This window comes from Lycium barbarum, chromosome 7 (assembly GCF_019175385.1).
Source record: "Lycium barbarum isolate Lr01 chromosome 7, ASM1917538v2, whole genome shotgun sequence".
Taxonomy (NCBI): Eukaryota; Viridiplantae; Streptophyta; class Magnoliopsida; order Solanales; family Solanaceae; genus Lycium; species Lycium barbarum.
In genome coordinates, this window is record NC_083343.1 from 107,123,597 (window position 1) to 107,142,510 (window position 18,914).

The window sequence follows — 18,914 nt, forward strand, 5'->3', positions numbered from 1 at the left end:
TGAGTTAATAAGGATCTATTTTTCTGAAATACTTGAACCACGGAGTAATTTATAACAAAAGGAAAATTTTCCACCACCTCAATTTCACGGTTCCTTTCACGGGCCGTAAAAGTGGCCGCGAAACTATTCCAGTGGCTCCTTCCCACTGCCACCAATTCACGATGGTTGCTACCTCTTTTTCACAACCATGGAATATTCTACTGGACCATGAAACCAACCATGGAATAGCCCTCTTTTTTATTTTTCGACGGAACGTATTCTTTCCGATTCATTTAACGTCTAACCTTTGTAATATAGTTCAAACATGTTTAAGGAATTATATAACTCTGAGGTGCATACATAAGCCTCATACACAAATCCGTAAATGACTCCCAATACAAGCCTACGACAACCAACTTAAGATGAAACCTTAACATATGCGAAAGGCAAAATGTAACAGTAAGGTTCGAAGTAAGGTATATTCCAATTGCAAAACGAGATATTTTCAGGTACCTTATGTTACTTATTTCAGAAATATTCCTCTCAGATTCGACGTATTCATGTCATGTCTATGCTAGAGCATTGTGCTAGGATCACATTCTTGTTCTATGACTCATGTCCAACTCATTCGCATCGAGTTGCACCTACATTCAAAGCCTAAGTCGTACTCCTACCTCATATGTCCATCGTGGTGATATATAAATAGTTATGATCAAGTCTCTAAGTGTTCAGATCTCATCTCCACTCAGCATACAAATCTCCTATTATAAAATCCATGTTTCCAGCATTCAGATTTCATTTTATGATATCCATATATTCACATATTCAAGTCTCATATCAGTTCAACACATATGTATCCACGTCGGCCAGTATTCATGTATTTATGTTCCATGTCATTCCCCTCAAGTCCATGTAATCGTTTCCTATCTATGTTCATGTTTTAGTACTCACATCATTTGTGCCTGCGAATTCTTTCTCAAGTACCGTGCATGGTATTCATGTACTCATTCACTTCAATATCTATGTGTTCATGTCATACCGGGATTCATCAAAGTTATTATTCACGTATTCATGCCAGTTCAGTGTTCATGTTAGTCGCGTTCATGTTTCAATTACCCTGCTATGTCATGTCATGTGTATTATGATGCCCTTTGAGGCTTGTGTCGTGCTCTGGTTAGCTGGCAGGTGTTGAGTTGTTGGAACCAGATTTAGTTTATCAGGCTATGGGAAATTCAAGTTGATCCAAGAGCATTTGAGGAAGGCTCAGAGTATCCAAAAGTCCTACTCAGATGTGCGGAGTTTCAAGTTAATGATTGAGTGTTCTTACAGGTTTCACCTATGAAAGGTGTGAAGAGATTTGGCAAGAAAGGGAAACTCAGTCCCAGATACATCGGACCTTATAGAATCCTGTGAAGGTTGGTCAAGTAGCTTATGAGCTTGAGTTGCCATAAGAGTTGGTTGTTGTGCACCCAGTGCTCCATGTATCCGTGTTGAGGACGTGTGTGGGAGACATATCGTTGGTTATTCCTGCTGATACTATAATGGTTAAGGATGGTTTGACCTATGAAGAGATCCTTGTGGCTATTCTTGATCGCTAAGTTCGTAAGTTGAGAACTAAGAAAGTAGCCTCAGTAAAGGTGTTATGAAGAAGTCATAAAATCGAAGAAGCTACATAGGAAACCGAAAAAGACATGAAATTCAGATATCCGCATTTGTTTGAGGAGCAAGTAGAAAACGTTCACAAGTCATAAAATTGAAGAAGCTACATAGGAAGCCGAAAAAGACATGAAATTCAGATATCCGCATTTGTTTGAGGAGCAAGTAGAAAGCGTTCAAAGTCAATCCCATGTCCATTACGTATTCATGCCTCATGTTTCACGCTCACATTCAGGTATTCTCTACTCATGTCTCATGTCCCAGTGTTCATGTTTTCATGAAACCATGTCATGAGATTTCAGTCCCCATGATCCATGTCATGTTTCCTTCACATTCATGTACTAAAGCCATGTCCAGTCCCATTCTTAACCATGACCCATCATTTGAGGAATTTCCATATGAGGTACGTGACCAATGTACGGGACATACAATATTGTACAGGCCATACATTGTGCCCATACTTTTCCCGCTTCAGTGAAAAGTATAAATACGGGACTTCAGTTTTTATTTCCACTTTTCACATTCTTCAAGACTTAGAAAGAAGTTCCTCTTCTCCCATCAATCCAAGACATTAAGGTAAGCCATTCCAAGCCCTTCCAAGTCAATTCTAACATGTATTCATGTAATATAATAAGGAAATCATCATTCCTAACCTAGGGTTTTCAAGAAAACCCATCACAAGGATTCAAGATTAAAGCTTTTGGGATTCTTCTCAAGTTCAGACCATTAGTTACAAGTTTTGGAGCATTAACAGGTATGTAGGGTTTCTATTAACGTATGGAAACATCATTGTTCTTCCCACGCCATGTTTTTCCATGATTATACTAAATTTCACCAAAACTAGGGTTTTCAGCCATGTTCATGATAACCCTACGTACATGTACTATGATATACCTTGTTGTATTAACAATTCGTTATTGTGTTATTGATAGTCTATTTTGGTTATTGAGAATTTGTTCATAATCCATAAAAATCCGTACTTTTTATTCCATGGGTTCTTATGCAAGATATGAACCATTATGTTTATTTTCATGAACTTTTACATGTTTTCATACACGTTATATTATATATCAATCTTCATGCTATAATACAATCACGAATCATATTTACAATCATGTCTATATACTTCATGGGCTACTAAGCCAATTATATCCATGTTCATCTTTTTGGCAGTTGCACAGTTTACCAAGAAGTCTCAGATAGCCTAAAACTACGTTGCCAGCATAGGATAAGGATCGCTCTTCCCAGTTAGGATGATTCTGTCACGACCCAATTAAGCTAAGTCGTACGGGCACTTACCTTTCCCACCTTGGTAAGCGCACCCTCAACCCAACGATAGTAAAAACGTAAATAAACAACTAAATAAGAAGACGAGAATAAATCACGTAAAAACAAGTGCAGAAATAAGAAAATACACCCTAGAGTCTGGTCCAATCCTTACAAGAGTGTCTAGCTAGAAATATACAAGTCTGGAATATAATAATACATCAAGTCTGAATATGTCTCATAATGGAAAGTAAGACATAAATAAGAGGAGTCTTCAAGGCAGCGGATTGTCACGACCTATTTCGGCCAAGCCGTGCGGGCACTTACCTTTCCCACCTAGGTAAGCAAACCCTTAAACAGACGATAAATAAAGACATGAATACATAAATTAAGCCAGCGGAAAGAATAAATACGTAAGTCTCACAATAATATATATAGTAGTAATGTGCGGAATAAGAAATACCCCATGGTCTATTCTAAATCATACAAGAGCATCTAATGAAATATACATATCTGGAATAATAATACATAAATCCATTTATGTCTCAGAATAGCAAAACAAGACATAAAATAGGAAGAGTCTTCAAGGCAGCGAACGTCTGTGCTCACCCTGGAAACTCGCAACAATGCTAAAGGAGACGATCAACCACGAGAGATGGAAGTACACCCAACCTAATACTCTGCATTCATAAAGGAATGCAGCAAGTGCAGGCCAGGCATCATCGGCCGACTACGCATAGCTAACATAATTCAGACAATAAAGCAAATAGGCAAATAAACCAACAAGTATAAATCAAACATAATTGAAGCCAAGTATACATCATCGCCTAGGTGAAGCATCTAATCCCAATTGCACCAAGTCTCAATATATCAACGGAATACAATATCACAAGTTCATCACCAAATCACCTCAAAGTAAGCCGTGAATGCAATGTAATGCAATAATGAATGGATGCAATGCAGTGCCACGCAAATGATATGTACACATGTACTTCAGACGGAAATATCGACATCTCAGTAACACAACCCTCGCAAAGTCTAAGTGCCACCCGACCCGAATCTTTGCCCAACAGACAGTCGGGACCCCGGATCTTTGTCCACGGGGGTTTCTCACCGGTACCACCCAGGGGGACACTCGGAGTCTATGCACTCACTCAATCCACGATTCCGGAACGAACATCGAATATCGGACTCTTACCTCACTCAAGAAAAACCGAGCCCAGCTCATCACAGTGTTTCATCAAGTATCATCAGTATCTTAACAGCATATCATGAAGAATGAGAGTGTGTGCAATGCATGTATCATCATCAATAATCATGCTTAATATCACAAGTACCAACAATGGGCACGCCAACAATATATCGGAAACACAAGTACCAGCAGTGGGTACGCCAATAATATATCAAAGTCACAAGTACTAACAATGGGTATGCCAACAACATCGTGTTTCCCCAAGGGTAAGCCATAACCTACCTGGATGGCCGAACCGCAACCCCAACAACTCACTCATTTGCCTTGCCTTTCCGCTGAGCCTCAGAACCAAAGTAGTATAGGCATAATCGAAATCTAGATTAGAAATCACAAAGAACGATACTAATTTGATCTTTCCAGATACCAATTTGAATAAAGTAGCACGAAAGAATGAAAGTAGGTGAGATTTCCTAAATGTCCTATAGGCTCTCGCAGATAAGTACGGAGCTCATCATACTGATCCACGAGACTCTATTAGACACGGTCTTGTATTTTAGACCGGTTAACCTAGGGATCTTATACTAACTTGTCATGACCTATTTTGGCTAAGTCATGCGGGCACTTACCTTTTCCACCTCGGTAAGCGAACCCTCGAACCGACGATAAATAAAGACATGAATAAATAAATTAAGCAAAGGGAAAGAATAAATACATAAGTCTCACAATAATATATATAGTAGTATAGTGCGGAATCAGAAATACACCTAGGGCCTAGTCTAAGTCATACAAGAGCATCTAATGAAATATACATGTCTGGAATAATAATACATAAATCTGTCTATGTCTCAGAATAGCAAAACAAGACATAAAATAGGAAGAGTCTTCAAGGCAGAGAACGTCCATGCTCACCCTGGAAACTCGCAACAATGCTGAAGGAGACGATCACCCATGAGAGATGGAAGTAGACCCAACCTGATACTCTGCATTCATAAAGCAATGCAGCAAGTGCAGGTCAACACAAAACAACGGTACTGGTAGGCATCATCGACCGACTAAGCATAGCTAACATAATTCAGACAATAAAGCAGATAGGCAAATAAACCAACAAGTATAAATCAAACATAATCGAAGCCAAGTATACATCATCGCCTAGGTGAAGCATCTAATCCCAATTACACCAAGTCTCAATATATCAACTGAAACCAACATCATAACTTTATCACCAAATCACTTTAAAGTAAGTCATGAATGCAATGCAATGCAACAATGTATAGATGCAATGCCATGCCATGCAAATGTTGTGTACACATGTACTCTAGACGAAAATATCGACATCTCGATAGCACAATCCATGGTGACTCGCGAATTCTAAGTGCCACCCGTCCCGGATCTTTTTCCAACAGACAGACGGGACGTCAGATCTTTGCCCACAAGAGGTTCTTATCGGCATCACCGGGGGGACCCGCAGATTCCATGCACTCACTCAATCCACGATTTTGGAACAAACATCGGATATCAGACTCTCACGTCACTAAAATAAAAATCGAGCCCAGATCATCACAGTGTTTCATCAAGGATCATCAATATCTAAATAGTATATCATGAAGAATGAGAGTGCGTGAAGTGCATGTATCATCATCAATAGTCATGCTCAATATCACAACTACCAACAATGGGCATGCCAACAATATATCCGAATCACAAGTACCAGCAGTAGGTACGCCAACAATATATCAGAGTCACAAGTACCAACAGTGGGTAGGCCAACAACATCGTAATCAAGATGGTAAAATAGAATCCAATATCATCCAACAACACATGGCATTAAGCCAACATAATAGAACAATCAAATCACAACACAACGGGGTGGCTAGCCCCAAACACACAACAGGGCCCAACCTAAGGCAATATCTATCCCAACTTCATACCCTAAGGTTACATGTTGTATCCAAAAATATCATCTAAATATATGTTTCGCTACACGAAGTCTCACCAAGGGCAAGTCATAACCTACCTGGATGGCCGAACCGCAACCCCAACAACTCACTCATTTGCCTTGCCTTTCCGTTGAGACTCAGAACCAAAGTAGTCTAGGCATAATCGAAATCTAGATTAGAAATCACGAAGAACGATACTAATATTGCTACCATTCAATTTAGGTCAAATCCAACCCTAGAATTTGGGGAAACGGGACCCACAAGGTCAAAATGAGAAATTCGGAAGAAAAATATCAAATTAAGCACTAGGTGATCATAACCCAATGACTAATTGTTGATTTAACTCATGAAATCACCTAATTTTTAAATTGAAGCAAAACCCTAAATTTGCGTATAAACCCTAACTCTTTGATTTAAGAATTCAACACCAATAATGGGATATAAATGATTAACAACCTTAGATTCATCAAGATCTAGGATAAACGCCATTAATTTCAATATTGATAAGCCTAGATAGAAATATCATCAAAATCCACTTTTAATCTTCAATAACTAAGCAATGGATAAGGGAAGGGGAATCCTAAGATGATTAGGATTAATGGACTAGGAGCCCGTTTGGATTGGCTTATAAGTTGCTTATAAGCTGTTTTCAGCTTTTTTGAGTGTTTGGCTGGCCAGCTTAAAGTCATTTTGTGCTTAAAATAAGCCCAAAAAAAAAAAATTGGGCTCATTTGACTTAGCTTATCTAAAGCAGCTTATAAGCTAAAAACAGCTTATAAGCTAAAAAAAATAAGTTAGACCACCCCAACTTATTTTTTTTAGCTTATAAGTTGTTTGCAGTTTATAGGCATAAGCCCATCAAAACAGGCTCTAGTACAAGGATTAGGGGAACTTACCACCAAGAAACTCCACTAAAAGTCACCAAGAACAGGTCCTAAGAGTTTTACTTCGTAATGGTATTAAATGAGGGACTAAAGGCGTTTAACACTTCATTAATTATACCCACTGCCCGTCACCTGCTTTGGCAACGCTGGGAACGCTCCAGCGGTCCCTTGACCGCTTCAGTGGTCAAGCCCAATTGGCTTGGAACGCTCCAGCAGTACCAGACACCAGAAAACCCACCCAAGTATCACAATTCAATCAGATTTTTTGACTAATTCCTGAAGCCATCTGCTCACATACCACACATATAACACACATAAAAACACGCTACGAATGCGCTCGTGGTCTCAAAATTCCCAACAGAGGTCCCGTTGACCGAGCCAACCCCCGATACCTTAAATCCACTTTCCCAACCCTAGTCCCAAAATGCATCCGAGTGCATTAGGAACCGAAATAGATATACAGACCAGTTCAAAATGACATCCGGACCTCTCGAAATCAATGAATTTTTGAAAAAGTTTTGTTTACCCAAAAGTGAACTTTGGGTCAACTATATTTCACTTAAAGCCCAATTTCACGAAAAAGTTGTTAAAATCTGATCTAGACACTTCGGGAAGCATGCCAACTATTCTCTCGGGTCAAAGGTGAGCTAACTAAGCTTGAAAAAGGGTAAAAAAAGTCGGAAAGTCTCTCGTTTTGTCGTTACATCAAATACCAATTGAACCGTCGCTCGTCCTCGTGCGAAGAAAAAAAAGAAGCGAGAAATACCTGAATCAATAAATAATTGAGCATATCGCCTACGCATATCGGACTCGGTCTCCCAAGTAGCCTCCTCAACAGGGCTGTGCTTCCATTGCACCTTCACAGAAGCAATCTTTTTCGACCTCAACTTCCGAACCTACCTATCCCATATCCTGATAGGCTCCTTCTCATAAGTCAAATTCTCATCGAGTAATATAGAATCCCAACAAATAATATAGGTACCGTCGACATGGTACTTCTTCAGCATCAAAACATGAAAAATCGGATGAACTCCCGCCAAGCCAGGCGGCAATGCCAACTCATAAGTTATGTCACCCACACGGTCAACCACCTCAAATAGGCCAATATACCTGGGGCTCAACTTTCCCCTCTTACCAAACCTCATAACTGTCACGACCCAAGCCGATGAGTCGTGACGAGTACCCGAGCACCCCTAAACTCGGACCTGGATCTCACTGAGCAACGGGGTGGCCCATATATAGTTTATAACTGAGCTATACTAAGTCCTATAAGATTAACACAATAGACTCTGCATCAAGGACTCACAACCAGCATATATATACACATACGTGCTGAGGATAACAATGCAAGCCGACTAGGTCGCTACATGTGTTGCAGAACAAAAATAAGAGCCGATAAGGCTACATAACATCCCAACTACATACAACTGTCTACAGACCTCTATGGAGCACGAGCTATAAAAAGGATGGGACAAGGCCCCATCACACCCATATATACATGTCAAAATAGCATACCAAAAGGGACTGCAGCTCCGAACCAAGTGGAGCGCGCTGTCTGCAGCTGAGTGGAAGACCTACCTAGCTGGATCGCCTGTCTGGCTACTTGAACCTGCGGGCATGAACGCAACGCCCCCCGGCAAAAGGGACATCAGTACGAAACAATGTACTGAGTATGTAAAGCAATGATAACTGAAACTGAACTAAAAGCAATACAATCTGGAGGCCAAAGAATGCCCTGAATATCTCACTTGACCTGTCTCATATGTAATGCAATATAATACTGTTATATATTTCACTGACCAAGTGGCCAGGAAATTGTAAAATCTCACTGACCCGTCGGCCAGGCAATCTGTCTCACTGACCCATCGGCCAGGCAATTTGTCTCACTGACCCGTTGGCCAGGCATATCTGTCTCACTGACCCGTAGGCCAGGCATATCTGTCTCACTGACCCGTAGGCCAGGCAATCTGTCTCACTGACCCGTAGGCCAGGAAATCTGTCTCACTGACCCGTAGGCCAGGCATATCTATCTCACTGACCAAAGTGGCCAAGCTAAAGAAAATGTCTCACTGACCAAGTGGCCAGGCTAAAGAAAAAAAAAATATATATATATATATATATATATATATATATATATATATATATATATATATATATATATATATATATATATGTGTATATCATGCGGTATCTCATGCATATGCTGAAAAATACGGATACTGTAACATGTCCTATCTACTTCTCTATAGACTCAAGGACGTAGGGAGGGAATATGGCCCCTCAGAAAGAATAACATAACACTTGGAAACTATGCAACAATATGACAAGCTCTACTCTGACAAATCTCTAGTCATAAGGTTCTTTATCTCATACCATATATGGAATCATGCCAAAAAAAGAATGAACAGCCTTAACATACCTGAAGCTTACTTCTCGACATTCCAACCTACTTCCTGTCTTGCAATCTACATAAGATCATTCATGGTCTCATAATCTACATATAAAACCATTCATACTATTGTTAGGCTCATCGTCATATGCTTGTCTTAAGCCTTCAAATTAAACCCTCTTAGAATCGGCCAAAATTCGGGCAGCATCTCCTCTGTTTATATCCCTAGCCCGAAATCACAATACCAACAAAACAACAACAATAGCAACATCAATATCAACAACATCATCATCAATATACTCAATAAAACATCCCACACGATGTTTACCCAATTTCTCAACCAATCAATCGACTTTACGAAGCTTTAGCAACTAAATCTCCACAATACAATTCATAATATCAATAGTAATGAATATCCTTGCCTCAATCAAGGTTGGAAGAGCTTGAAATCTTGTTTTGGAAGAGCTTGGAATCTTGTTTATCTTCAATAGATTCCTTCGTCCCATCAAGATTTGATATTTAGAAAAAGAACTACAAAACCCTATACGCTTCCCGAGCCTCGTATATGGTCCCGTTGCTTTAATCCGCTCACAAAATGATCCTTCAATGTTCCTTGGGTCTCTTAGATGATTTTTGGTGGAAAGGAGTGGAGAAATGAGGTTCAAAGACTAGATTTTAGTCTTATATAGTAGTTGAAGGTCGGTTACCACCGACTTAAAATTTACCCTGCGCGATCGCGCTTGGAAGTGGCGCGGACCCGCTGGGTTGTCTAACGCCTTTCTGCGCGTTCACGCCCAGCGTTGGCGCGTTGGCGCTAACAAAACTTCTGGCCTAGCAGCCAGACTTGTAACGTACAAAACTCTTTATTCCAATGCCGTATCGACGAGCGGTTTGTTGCGTTGAAAACTAAACTTCATGAACTTCGACTTAGCAAGTTGATTTTCTTCAAAACTCTTCATATGCTAAAAGATATTCTTTCCCCAAGTTGGTTCATACTTTTTCGTTCAAGGTAACGCTCACCTTCTTCCAAAGTCATACTAACTCAACTTCTTCAACTCATTTCCTTATAAGACCTCCCGGTATTCCTTATGTGCATCCTTTACTCCTGGAATATACTCGGTAATGCTCCGCTCCTTGTATTCCAAAGTTGTTTTACTTCACCATTGCTCAACATACTTACGTTAAAATTTGCTAAAGGCTTCTCCGAAAGTACGTGGTGTAACAATAACACCCTTCATGGGTGAAACCTTCAATAGAACCTGGTCACCAATAGCAAACTCCAAATCCCGAACCTTCTGGTCAGCATACATCTTTTGCCGACTCTGAGCTGCCAAAAGCCTGGCTTGAATCACTCTCACTCTACCAAGGGACTCTCTCAATAGATCTATACTCCAAGGTCAAGCCTCGAATCCATCAAACCAACCAACCGGAGATCTACATCTCCTACCATATAAAGCCTCAAAAGGCGCCATGCCAATACTCAAATGATAACTATTGTTATACGTAAACTCTACCAATGGTAAGTGCTGATCCCAATGACCACCCAAATCAATAACACATGCTCTCAACATGTGCTCGAGAACCTGGATGGTTCGCTCGGACTGGCCATCGGTCTAGGGATGAAAATTTGTATTAAGATCCAATCGGGTACCCAACTCTTCATGAAATGCCCTCCAAAAATGGGAAGTGAAAATAGTACCCCGATCAGATACAACAGAAATAGGGACCCCATACAATCTCATAATATCCCGAATGTACAACTTGACTAACTTCTTCGGGCTATAGGAAATTTAAACTGGAATAAAATGAGTGAACCTAGTCAACCGATCAACTATCACCCAAATAGAGTCAAATTTGCAAGGGTCTTCAGAAAACCCGTACCAACATCCATGGTAATCCTCTCCCACTTCCACTCGGGAATGGGTATCCTCTGAAGCACACCACCTGGTGGTTGGTGCTCATACTTCACCTGCTGACAATTTCCACACTTTGCCACAAAATCAACTATATCTCTCTTAATCCGACGCCACCCATAGTGTTGTCTCAAATCACGATAGATCTTAGTCACCCCCAGATGAATGGAATAGCAAGAGCTATGAGCCTCGGAAAGATCAACTGAATCAAATCACCAACATGACGAACGCACACGCGCCCTCTAATCCTCAAAATACCCTGAAAATCAATGACAACCTCCTTGGCATCACCCCTCAAAACTCTATCTTGAATCTTGCTCAACTGAGCATCCTCAAACTGATGAGTCCTGATCCGATCCAATAAAGACGACCTCGCCTCTATACAAGCTAAAATCCTGCCTGGGGCTGAAATATCAAGGACAACAAAACTATTGGTCAGAGTCTGAACCTCTATTGCCAACGGACGCTCAATCGAGCTAAACTCCCCATACTCACTGCCTTGCGACTCAAGGCATCAGCTACCACATTGGCCATCCCGAGATGGTACAGAATAGAGATGTCATAGTCCTTCAAGAGCTCCATCCATCGGCGTTGCCTGGAATTAAGATCTCTCTGGGTAAACACATGCTGAAGACTACAGTGATCGGTGAAAACCTCACAATGGACACCGTACAAATAATGCCTCCAAATCTTCAAAGAGAAGACCACGGCAAACAACTCCAAATCATGGGTAGGGTAATTCTTCTCATGAACCTTCAATTGACGGGAAGCATAAGCTATCACTCTACCCTCCTACATCAACACGGCACCTAAGCCTATACGAGAGGCATCACAATAGATCGCCAAGTCCTTACCCTTCACGAGTAATGCTAAGATCGGGGCTGTAGTCAAAAGAAGCTTGAGCTTTTGAAAGTTCTCCTCGCAATCATCTGACCACTGGAAGGGAACATCCTTCTGAGTCAATCTGGTCAAAGATAAAGCAATAGCAATAAAACCCTTCACAAAGCGAAGGTAATAGCTGGCCAAACCCCCAAAACAACGAATCTCAATAACAGTAGTGGGCCTCGCCTAACCCCTCATAGCCTTAATCTACTGTGGGTCAACATAATGTGTGTTGGGATATTCTTTTGTCGATGTAAGGGCATAAGGATGATAATTGATCAAAATGAAGTGACCGCCTAAAGTAGCATTTGTGTGCATCATAATATGTTCGATAATGTAATGTCATTTATTGAAGCATAATTGTTAGTCGTGGCATTCTTGAGTTGTGCATATTGTTTGAAAATAGAAAATGAGGTGGTCCTTGGAAGAAAAACGTGCATGCCAGTAGTTCAGAGTCGAAACCAATGTAGACATTATTACTCTGTGATATCTAGGTATTAGATTAAGTCATTGTGTTGTACGACTTGCTTGAGGACAAGCAAAGACTTTAAGTTGGGGGTGTTGATGTGCCGTAAAATTATGGCACATTCGATACTTTTTGTCTATAAGTTTTACTTGTTTTCGAGAAGGTTTTTGGTAAAGCATGTCATCTACCAGATGAACTTGAACATAAGGCCATGTTGGCCTTGAAGAAATTGAACATGAATTAGGAAGAAATGACCAAACTCAGGTTGTTTCAACTCAATGAGATTGATGAGTTCCGCTACCAAGCGTACGAAAGTGCAGCATTATACAAAGAGAGGATGAAGCAGTATCATGATAAGAAAATCCTAAAGCGGGAATTTTACAAGGGTGATCCAGTCCTGCTATTTCATCCTAGATTGAAGCTGCTACCAGGCAAATTGAAATCAAGGTGGTCCGGTCCCTTTGAAATGATAAGTGTCTCACCCCATAGAGCAATTAAATTAAAGTCCGAAGATGGAACTCGGACATTTAAGGTGAACGGGCAGAGGGTGAAGCACTACTATGGCCGCATTGAGGGGGAAAGAATTATCGATCGATTCCAGTTAAAGCATCTGGGAATGAATCCTGACCCAGGGTAAGAATGGGCACCACCGTCGTGTCGCAACGTTAAATCAAGCGCTTCATGGGAGGTAACCTATGTTTTGTGTATGCATCCAAATTTGGATTTACCCGAAGGCTTCAAGGTGCCACGTTTTGAGCTATTTAATGGGACAGATAATCCAAAAGCGCATCTACGGGCCTACTGCGACCAATTAATTGATGTCCGAGACAACCAAGCGCTCATTATGAGGTTGTTCAGCCAAAGTTTTACCCGAGAAGCCTCAGAATAGTTCACGGCGCAAGACATACGTCGTTGGATCAAATGGGAAGACATAGCTACGGCCTTCATGGAATGATTCTGTTTTAACATGGAAACGGTAACAGGTACTATTTGGAAAAGGTCAAAGAGAAATCCACCGATAATTTCCGCAAGTATGCCAGTACGTAGAGAACAGAAGCTACCCGGGTACAACCGCCAATGGACGAGGAAGAATTAGTGTTGGTCTTTATCCGTTCGCAAGAAATGGACTTCTATGATAGAATGTTTTCAATGACTGGAAGACCATTCTCTGAACTGGTCAAAATGGGAGAGGCCATAGAAGATTGTGTCAAAACAGGCCGAATCATAAGTATGACCGGAAAGTCCGTTGGGTTAAGCTCAACCCGATTTATAAGGAAGAAGAAGGAAGATCTGGCGAGCATATCCCATACTCCTAGCCCAAAGGCCAAAAAAAGGGAAGAATTCAAGATGGAAGCATACGCTTCACTTCCCCCAAACACTTACATACCCGCTCCTTACAACATGGTGCCTGTCTATTACGTGCAGCCGACATTCCAAACACCACCCCCAAATTATCAAACCCCACAAAATACCTCCCAATCATCTCTCCCGAATTACCAAGCTCCACAGCCAAATTATCAAACTCCCCCACCTGCTTACCGTCCTCCATAAAATAACTCATCCAATACCTACCAAAATCAGCCACCACCAAATACCTATAATACGCCACGACAGAACTTTGAAAAGAAGTCTGCCCGCGTGTTCACTCTATTAATGGAATCACAGACTGATTTGCTCAAAAGATTGAGCACGGCAGGGATGATCCAAATGCTTCCCCCAAAGGTCGTCGACCCAAAGAATCTGTTTTACCGAGCTGACCAGACAGGTGCTTACCATTCTAATGGCATAGGACACAGTACTGAGAACCTGAGAACCTGTGAAAGAACTTAAGCGCACAGTGGCATTTCTTTATCAACAAGAACGCCCACGATTCAAAGAGTTAATCTTTGCACCAGTTGTTGCCCATGTGGCCTAAGTAACCCCTACACTGCCTCGAAAAGAATTTGCGGTCTAAGTCGCATCCGCCCATGGAATTAAGACATCGAGAAAGGTGTTATACTCCCGAAGATCTAGCCTAAGGGCACCTCGAAGAGAAGGAAATCAGAAAAAAGGGTGATCACTGAGGGTAAAGCTGAAGATTTCTGGCTCAGGATGCAGCCCAAAGAATTCTCTATTATGGAGCACCTAAAGAAAACACCGGCCCAAATCTCGGTGTTGGCACTTTTACAAAGTTCACCCCAGCATCGCTTGGCTCTAATGAAAGAGTTAGAGGAATCCTACGTCCCAACTGGGATGAGTAGTGAAAATCTAGCCGAAATGGTCGCCCATGTTACGGAGGAACACCGAATTACCTTCACGAAAAAAGAGTTGCCCAAGGAAGGCACTGATCACAACAAAGCACTGCACATCATTGTCATGTGCCGCAATCAAGTAGTGACCCGTGTGCTGATTGATAACGGAGCAGGACATAATATTTGTCCCAAGTCTACCCTAGCGCAGCTGGGATATGACCTTGGAAAGATTCATCAAAGCCACACTAATATAAGAGCATTTGACGGAGGCCGATCAGATTCCACCGGAACAGTCGACCTGGACCTGCAAATAGGTCCAGCAGAGTTCACTACCAAATTTCAAGTTATGGAAATACTTGCCAACTACAATTTACTCTTGGGGAGGCCATAGATCCACATGGCAGGAGCAGTACCATCTTCACTTCACCAATCTCTGAAATTCGTCCGGGGAGAACAAGAGGTGATAATCCATGGAGAGGCAAGCATGCATAATTACCCGGATAATTCCATGTCTATCATCGAAGCAGCACCCAAAGGAACGGATTTCCATGTAATGGAACTAGTGGGGGATGCCTACAAAACATAATACCCCGAGACTCTTATGTCGGCAGTATATAATATGATTGCTTTAACTATGCTCTTGAATAGGTTCGAACCCGGGAAAGGCTTGGTAAAGAATTTGCACGGCATCACTGAGCCAATTCCCTTTCCACAAGACAATTTTCATTTTGGACTCGGATATGTCCCAACGGAAGATGAGATACCTACTAAGAAGAGGCAAGAGATTGTGGATCTCCACAAACCCATTACAAACCTGTACCATTCATTCCCTAGCCGAATGACTATACCGGATGATGCTGATATTGAAGAAGGGATAGGGATGCTATTCCGAGAAGAAGATTTCTCAGTTATCTCAGAAGAATATGCAGAAGTGCCCACCATGAGAGACGCAGATACGGGCGAGCAGCTGTCCAATTGGACCTCTTCCCCACCACTGGCTCTTCAGTAGAGAAAGATAAATTTATTTTGAAAATAAGGAGAATCGGTCGAGGCCCGATTACTCACTTTTTATCACTTTATGTACCTCGTAATGCTTTGAAAAATGAAAATGGCTTGATGTTGATCCAATCCAGGACCACAGTTGTACTCTTATTAATCTAAATCAGCGAAAGCCTCGGTTTAATCAAAATAATTTTATTTATTATTTACGCATGCAAGTTTTATTCTAACATACTTTGCCTTTAATTTTCAGTAATAAAAATAATAAAACAACCCTAAATATCATAACATGTTGCAAAACGAATGAGTCGAGCAGCTTAGAGGAAGAAGAGTACGAGGAATACAACGAGACTACAATGTTACCCGAGGCTCTAGCGAAAGAGGTAGAGCTGTTAGAAAGTTAGCGGAAACCAAACATAGATGAAACAGAAGCCATAAATCTAGGTGACAAAGAGAATGTCAAAGAAACAAGGATAAGGCGCACCTAGAAGCACCTTTAAAAAAAGAATTGATAAACCTACTGAAGGAGTACGTGGATGTCTTCGCGTGGTATTACACCGACATTCCAGGGCAAAGTACCAGCGTAGTATCCCACAAGTTACCTATCAACATGGGTTTCACTCCTGTAAAACAGAAAATTCACTCCTGTAAAACAGAAAACCCGACAATTCAAGCTAAACCTTAGTATCCGCATCAAGGACGAGGTAGAAAAGGAAATCAAATTTGGGGTAGTAGAAGTAACTTCATACCCCCACCTAGGTGGCCAACATAGTTCCAGTACCGAAAAAGGATGGAGACATAAGAATCTGTATGGATTACTGGGATCTCAACAAAGCCAGTCCAAAGGACGATTTCCCACTGCCAAACATCCACATACTCATTGATAACTGTGCCAAGCATGAGCTACAATTATTTTATGGATTTTTTTGCCGGTTACCATCAAATCCTAATGGATAGAGAGAACGCAAAGAAAATAGCCTTCATCATTCCATGGGAGTGTACCATTACAGAGTAATGCCCTTAGGCCTCAAAAATGCTGGCGCAACTTATATGAGAGCCATGAGTACCATTTTCCACCCATGATTCATAGGGAAATTGAAGTATACATGGACGATGACACTATCAAGTCAAAGGAAAATTTGGAGCATACTACTCATTTGAGGAAATTCTTCGATAAGCTTCGAAAGTTCAACTTAAAATTGAACCAGGCTAAATATGCATTCGGAGTACTGGCCAAAATTGCTGGGGTTCATAGTTAGCCGAAGGGGCATAGAGCTAGACCCAACGAAGATCAAAGCAATCCAAGAATTACCTCCTCCCAAAACCAAGAAAGAAGTCATGAGTTTCTTGGGAAGGTTAAATTATATTAGATGATTCATAGCTATATCCACCATCATTGTGGATCCTATCCTCAAGCTTTTAAAGAAAGACGCTCCCATAAAATGGATAGAAGAGTGCCAAGAGGCATTTGATACTATCAAGAGATACCTATCCAATCCACCAGTCTTGGTACCACCAAGGTCCGGGAGCCCACTGTTACTATACTTATTGGTTGCTGAAAATGCCTTCGGTTGCGTGTTAGGACAACACGATGAAGAAGAGAAAAAGGAACGTGTCATATATATATGTTCACTGCCTGTGAGACAAGATATACGCTAGTGGAGAAAACCTGATGGATCCATTAAGGTATATCTGTCGTCAACCCATACCCATTAGGAAGTTGGCCAAATGGCAAATGTTGTTGAACGAATTCAACATTGTATACATAGCACAAAAAGTCGTTAAAGGACAAGCCTTGGCCGACCTGCTAGCTGAAAGTCATGTGGATGAAGAGCTCGAACCCCTCCGCACTCATTTCCCAGAGAAGGGGTATTGGCCATAGAAGAGGAAGCAATGGAACCATACACAGGCTGGAAATTGTTCTTTGATGGAGCAGTTAACTACAAAGGCTCTGGAATAGGAGTAGTTCTAATATCAGAAAATGGGCAACATTACCACATGGTCGCGAAACTCAAGTTCTGATGTACCAATAACATGGCTGAATATGAGACCTATATTCTAGGCCTCAGAATGGCACTGGATATGGACATCGATGAACTGCTGGTCATTGGAGATTCCGACCTACTAATTCACCAAGTACAAGGCAAATGGGACACCAAAAATGAAAAAATCTTGACATACGTGAACTTGGCACAAAGACTGTGCAAGAAATTCAGAAAGATTGAGTTCCGACATACTCCAAGAGCTCAGAACGAGTTTGCTAACACGCTTGCCACAATAACGTCAATGATCCAACATCCTGAAAGTAGTCACATTGACCCACTAAAAATAAGCTTAAAAGAAGAGCATGCCCATTATTTCCACGTAGAAGCAGAGCCAGATGGAAAGCCGTGGTACAATGACATACTTAGAGAAATGGGAATACCCCGAAGGAGTCACAAGTGGACAAAAGAAGACCATCAGAAGAATGGTAAATGGTTTCTTCCTTAACAAAGAAATGTTGTACAAACGAACGCCGGATTTGGGTCTAGTTCGATGTGTAGATGCCGGCGAAGCCACCAAACTTCTAGAGAAAGTACATGTTGGGACATGTGGACCCCATATGAACGAATTTGTACTAGCAAAAAAAATCAGTGGGATATTATTGAATGACCATAGAAAGTGATTACTGCAAATATGTGCAAAGATGCCATCAATGCCAAATCCACGGTGATTTAATCAAGGTTCCTCCAAGTGAGCTTAAAGCTATGAGCTCACCGTGCCCTTTCGTTGCCTAGGGCATGGACGTCATTGGACCCATCGAACCCGCAGCCTCAAACGGGCATCGATTTATTTTAGTCGCCATTGACTACTTCACCAAATGAGTAGAAGCAACATCACACAAGTCAGTGACAAAGAAAGTGGTAGCCGATTTTGTGCGAAACAAATATCATATGTCAATACGGCATACCCGAGTCCATCATAACTAACAATGGGGACAACCTAAATAGACATATGATGAAAGATATTTGTGAACAATTCAAGGTCACTCACCAAAACTCGATAGCCTACTGGCCACAAATGAACGGAGCCGTAGAAGCAGCGAACAAGAATATCAAAAGGATATTGAGGAAAATGACA

At 41.3% G+C, this 18,914-nt stretch overlaps 1 protein-coding gene across 1 annotated transcript; it reads left to right on the forward strand.

The window, feature by feature from the left end:
• The first annotated feature begins 17,828 nt into the window (after window positions 1-17,828).
• LOC132601713 (uncharacterized) lies at window positions 17,829-18,284 on the forward strand. The gene has a single exon (XM_060314782.1). It carries the CDS (start codon window positions 17,829-17,831, stop codon window positions 18,282-18,284), a length of 456 nt encoding a protein of 151 aa, XP_060170765.1.
• Window positions 18,285-18,914: the final 630 nt, after the last annotated feature.